Below are 5,000 nucleotides of genomic sequence, written 5' to 3' on the forward strand. Positions count from 1 at the left end.
GGCGGGGGAGGGGCGGAGGAGGGCAGCAGCAGCAGCAGGGGTGAAGGCAGCAGCGGGGGGAGGGGCAGCAGCAGCAGGGCGGCGAGGAGAGGAGCAGCAGCAGCAGCAGAGCAGCAGCAGAAGGGCAGCAGCAGCAGCAACAGCAGCAGCAGCAGCAGCAGCAGCAGCAGAGAAAAAGCAGCAAAAGCACACACACACACACACACACGCAGAGCAGCACCAGAGGTGACAACGATAGCAGCAGGAACTGCTTCTGCTGCTGCTTCTGCTGCTGCTGCTGCTGCTGCTGCTGTTGCTGCTGCTGCTGCTGCTGCTGCTGCTGCTGCGTGGCAGTTCCTAGCCACTGACTGGAAGTGCCGAATTCCTTTCTTCTCCCTCCCAATACCCTCCGCAAATAATAAATCATTTAACTAATTAATTAATTTATTTATTTATTTAAATTAATTTATTTTACTTTATTTATTTTATTTATTTTATTTATTTACCCGCCACAAGGATCAAGGCAATGTCTCTCGGCTGTCTGCTTCGAATCAAAGAAAAGAAATTCAAAAGCGCGTATATCTTCTGTGCCACCTGAAGCCCCAAACCCTAAACCCTAAACCCTAAACCCTAAACCCTAAACCCCAAACCCTAAACCCTAAACCCTAAACCCTCTGCAAGCTCCCCACCCCTAAACCCGAGTTCAGCCGTCAACCAAGTCCCCTACGACTTAACCCCACCCCCTGCAAAACCCTAAACCCTAAACCCTAAACCCTAAACCCTAGACCCTACAAGCCCCCACCCATAAACCCTAGTTTCGACCGTCAACAACCCCCTGAGCCAGAACTCCACCAAAACCCCAAACCCGAAACCCCGCAAACCCCAAACCCCAAACCCCAAACCCCAAACCCCAAACCCCAAACCCCAAACCCTAAACCCTAAACCCTAAACCCTCACCATGAGCCCGTGGAGCGCGTTGTGGTAGGGCACGGGGAGGTAGTACTTGTCGATGGTTTTGAGAAAACGAATTAGGGTTTGGTCTCCGGGAGTGTCGAAGCAAAAAGGAGACAAAAGAATAAACCCTAATTCGCAAAGAGGGTTGCTGCTGTCTCCCCCGTACTGCAGCACGTCAAACCGCCACTCTCCCAAAGACGCCAGCAGCCCCGAAGAGCCCTGCGCAAACCCTAAACCCTAAACCCTAAACCCTAAACCCTAAACCCTAGGGGGCTCGCCCGAGAGCCGGCGCTTCACGAGCGAACGGGGGGAACTTGTGATTCAACCAGCTTGCAAAACCCTAAACCCTCGTAAACCCTCGCAGGAAACCCTAAACCCTCACAAACCCTCGTTTTAAACCCCCGCATAAAACCCTCGGATTAAACCCTCAAAATAAACCCTCGGAATAAACCCTCACAATAAACCCTCGTGTTAAACCCTCGTGCCAAACCCTCGTGCTAAACCCGCGTAAACCCTAAACCCTCGTAAACCCTAAACCCTCGTAAACCCTAAACCCTCGTAAACCCTAAACCCTCGTAAACCCTAAACCCTCACGGCGGTTCCAGGGGAGAAGAGGTAGGCGACTTTGAGGAGTTTGTCGTCGTTGTAGGTGCTGTTTCGGTCGTGTCGGTCGTGTGCTGCTGTTGCTGCTGTTGCTGCTGCTGCTGCTGCTGCTGCTGCTCTGCTGACGCGCCGCGGCAGCTGCTGCAGCATGTCCGACAGCACAGAACTCCTGTTGCTGCACTTGTCTCCGCTTTCCTCTAAATTAGGGTTTGGATGTCCCCCACTGTCTTCTCCCCCCTGCGAGCCTCTGCGGCTGCGCGGCAGCATCAGCAGCAGCTGCTGCTGCTGCTGCTGCTGCTGCTGCTGCTGCGGCTGCTGCAGGGGGGAGGGCGGGGAGGGCGGCAGCAGCGGCGGAGGAGGCCCCTGCTGCTGCTGCTGCTGCTGCTGCTGCTGCTGCTGCTGCTGCTTGCTGATGCTGTCCGCTGCTCGGCGGCCGAAGGCGGAGACGGGGGGCCCTCCGCCCCACTCGTCTGCTGCTGCTGCAACGTGCTGCTGCTGCTGCTGCTGCTGCTGCTGCTGCTGCTGCTGGGGGGAGGGCAGGGCCTCGGGGTTGGTCGCGTGGTTGCTGCTGCTGCCGCTGTGGTTGAGGCTGCTGCTGCCGCCGCTGCTGACGTTGCTGCTGCGGGTGTCGGTCTGCTGCAGCAGCTGCTGCTGCTGCGCAGGCTCCGCCGCCGCACCCAGCGGCGCACGCTGCTGCTGCTGCTGCTGCTGCTGCTGCTGCTGCTGCTGCAGCGGCGCGTTGCGGGCCCGCAGCCAGTCCTTGGGAAGCGCGTTTTTGTCGTTGATCAAAGCTTGCAAAATGTCCAAGTGCTGACTCTCAATTGGCCCAAACTTGACGGCATAAAGATTGGTGTTAGTGCAGAGAATGGAGAGGCACTGCTGCAGCAGCAGCCGCGCTTCCTGCAGCTGCCCCCGCAGCTCCCCAGCAGCAGCAGCAGCAGCAGCAGCAGCAACAGCAGCTTCGTTCAGCTCCTGCACCTGCCGCAGCAAGTGCAGCAAATGCTCCACCGAAGTTGCTGCTCCGCCCCGCGTCCGCTGCCGCTTCAAGTCCGACTCCAGCCGGTCCACCCGCCGCCGCGTGTCCTGCAAGCAGCCCCACCAGCTAGCTAGCTAGCTAGCTGCTAGCTAGCTAGCTGGCTCCATGCTGGCTAGCTAGCTAGCTAGCTAGCTGGGTGCTAGCTAGCTAGCTAGCTAGCTAGCTAGCTAGCTAGCTAACAGCCCCACAGCCCCAGACAACTATCTAGCTAGCTAGCTAGCTAGCTAGCTAGCTAGCTAGATGGCTCCGTGCTAGCTAGCTAGCTAGCAAACAGCCCCAGACAGCTGGCTAACTAGCTAGTAAACAGCCCCACAGCCCCAGACAACTTGCTGGCTAGCTAGCTAGCTAGTTAACTAGCTAGCTAGCGAGCTGGGTGCTAGCATGCTAGCTAGCTGGGTGCTAGCTTCCTAGCTGGCTGGGTGGCAGCTAGCTAGCTGGGTGGCAGCTACCTAGCTGGGTGCCAGCGAGCTAGCTAGCTAGCTGCGTACCAGCTAGCTAGCTGGGTGGTGGCTAGCTAGCTAGGCAGTAGCTAGCGAGCTAGCTAGCTGGTGGGGTGGTAGCTAGCTAGCTGGGTGGCTAGCTAGCTAGCTATTTGGGTGGTAGCTAGCTGGGCGGTAACTAAAAGAGTGTGGGGTTTTGAGAAGGGTCTAGGGTTTGCAACGAAGGCTTAATACACCCACAACTAGGGTTTAGGGTTTAGGGTTTAGGGTTTGCAAAAAAGGCTCTTTACTTGCAACTAGTGCCTTTACCCATCCCAACCCCCCGAGACAGGCCTGAGGGTTTACTACCCCCAGAGATTAGGGTTTAGGGTTTAGGGTTTAGGGTTTAGGGTTTACCAGCCAGCCAAGGAAAGTTTGCCTCAAATGGATTTCCGCTGCGTAGCGGCCCAAGAAGAGAAAAAGAGACAAGACGAAATATGTCACCACTCTAATTACCCTAAAATAAAAATAAATAAATAAATAAATAAATAAATAAATAAATAAAGACATAAATAAATAAATAATAAACAAATAAATAAATAAATAAATAAATAAATAAATAAATAAATAAATAAATAAATGATTAATTAATTAAGTTGGAATAAACAAATGGACAGATGGATTGTGGTGGTTGGGAAGGGACGAATTGACAAAGCAAAGAATGAATTAAAAGTAATCCAATTTTAGAAAAATGAAGAAATTAAATAAAACAAATAAATTAAATTAATTTAAATTAAATTAAATTAAATTAAAATAAAATAGAATAAAATAAATTAATAAAAGGAATAAAATAAAACAATTAAATACGACTGGCAAATCAAATAGGCCGCGGAAGTAAGTCAAGCAAACGCAAATAAAAAATCTAAAGGAACTAAAACAATGAAAAGAAATAAAAAGAAAAAGAAATTAAAGCGAAGTTAAAAGAAATAAGAAGAGATAAAAGGAAATTGAAAGGAATATTAAAAAGAATCAAAAGGAAAAAGAATTAAAAAGAATTAAAAAGAATTAAAAAGAAAAAAAAACAAAAAAAAACAACTTCTGCAGCCCTTTGTGCATTCTGCACCTACCAAGCCAAAAACCAAAAACTCAAAAAATAAATTAAAATAAATTAAATAATTGAATCTAATCCACTAAACTGCCTTATAAACAAGTTAAATCAATTAAATAAATTAAATAAATTAAATAAATTATATTAATTAAATTAATTAAATTATTTAATTAAATTAATTAAATTAAATAAATTAATTAAATTAAACTTACACGAAAGAAGGCGCTATGAAGCGGGGGTTTAAAATGCCCCGCACAATTATGGTGGCGGCACTTGTCCCCAAAAAGGAAAGATGAGTTACCCACGAGTATTTTGTCCTGAAAATAAATAAATAAATAAATAAATAAATAAATAAATAAATAAATAAATAAATAAATAAATAATTAAATGCATTTGTTCAAACATCTTTTAGGTCCAAGTTTCAGCAGTTTAGGATTTAAATTCGTCAAATTAGAAAAAATTCAAAAAAGAATATTTAAAAAAGATATTTAAAAAAAGATATTTTGAGAAAATATAATTTTAAAAAAGATATTTTAAGTGGTTTAAATGGATTAATTAAATTAAACTGAATGTTTTAATAAAAGACAATTGAAGTGAGATAAAGACATTGAAAATGAGACAATTAAATAAAATAAAAAGTTTAAAGCAAACAATTCAATAAAATAAAAAGTTGAAGAAGAAATAATGAAGAAAATAAAAAGTTTAAAAAGAAATAATTAAACAGAACAAAACATTTAAAGCTGAATAAGGAATAAAGACTTCATCAAATTAAACAAAACAAGATAAATAAAAAGTCAAATTAAATCAAACAAATCCCAAAAGATCCAATTAAGCAAAACAAAACAAATAAAAGCTCAAATTAAACAAAACAAAATCGAAAAAGCACAAATTAAACAAATAA

The 5,000-nt window shown here is 45.6% G+C and overlaps 1 protein-coding gene across 1 annotated transcript in view; it reads right to left on the reverse strand.

Moving 5' to 3' along the window:
• Positions 1 to 208: 208 nt before the first annotated feature.
• The window catches only part of ENH_00018640 (hypothetical protein), a gene marked incomplete at both ends in the record, with an annotated part of 5,727 nt that continues 935 nt past the window's right edge, over positions 209 to 5,000 (reverse strand). Inside the window, 5 exons of the mRNA XM_013579340.1 lie at positions 209 to 343; positions 486 to 573; positions 937 to 1,152; positions 1,528 to 2,619; positions 3,409 to 3,508. Of these exons, the coding sequence (XP_013434794.1) occupies positions 209 to 343; positions 486 to 573; positions 937 to 1,152; positions 1,528 to 2,619; positions 3,409 to 3,508 (1,631 nt within the window). The remainder of the gene's footprint in view (positions 344 to 485; positions 574 to 936; positions 1,153 to 1,527; positions 2,620 to 3,408; positions 3,509 to 5,000) is intronic.

The sequence above is a fragment of the Eimeria necatrix genome, genomic scaffold (assembly GCF_000499385.1).
Source record: "Eimeria necatrix Houghton genomic scaffold, Enh_scaff1614, whole genome shotgun sequence".
In the NCBI taxonomy this organism is placed as follows: Eukaryota; Apicomplexa; class Conoidasida; order Eucoccidiorida; family Eimeriidae; genus Eimeria; species Eimeria necatrix.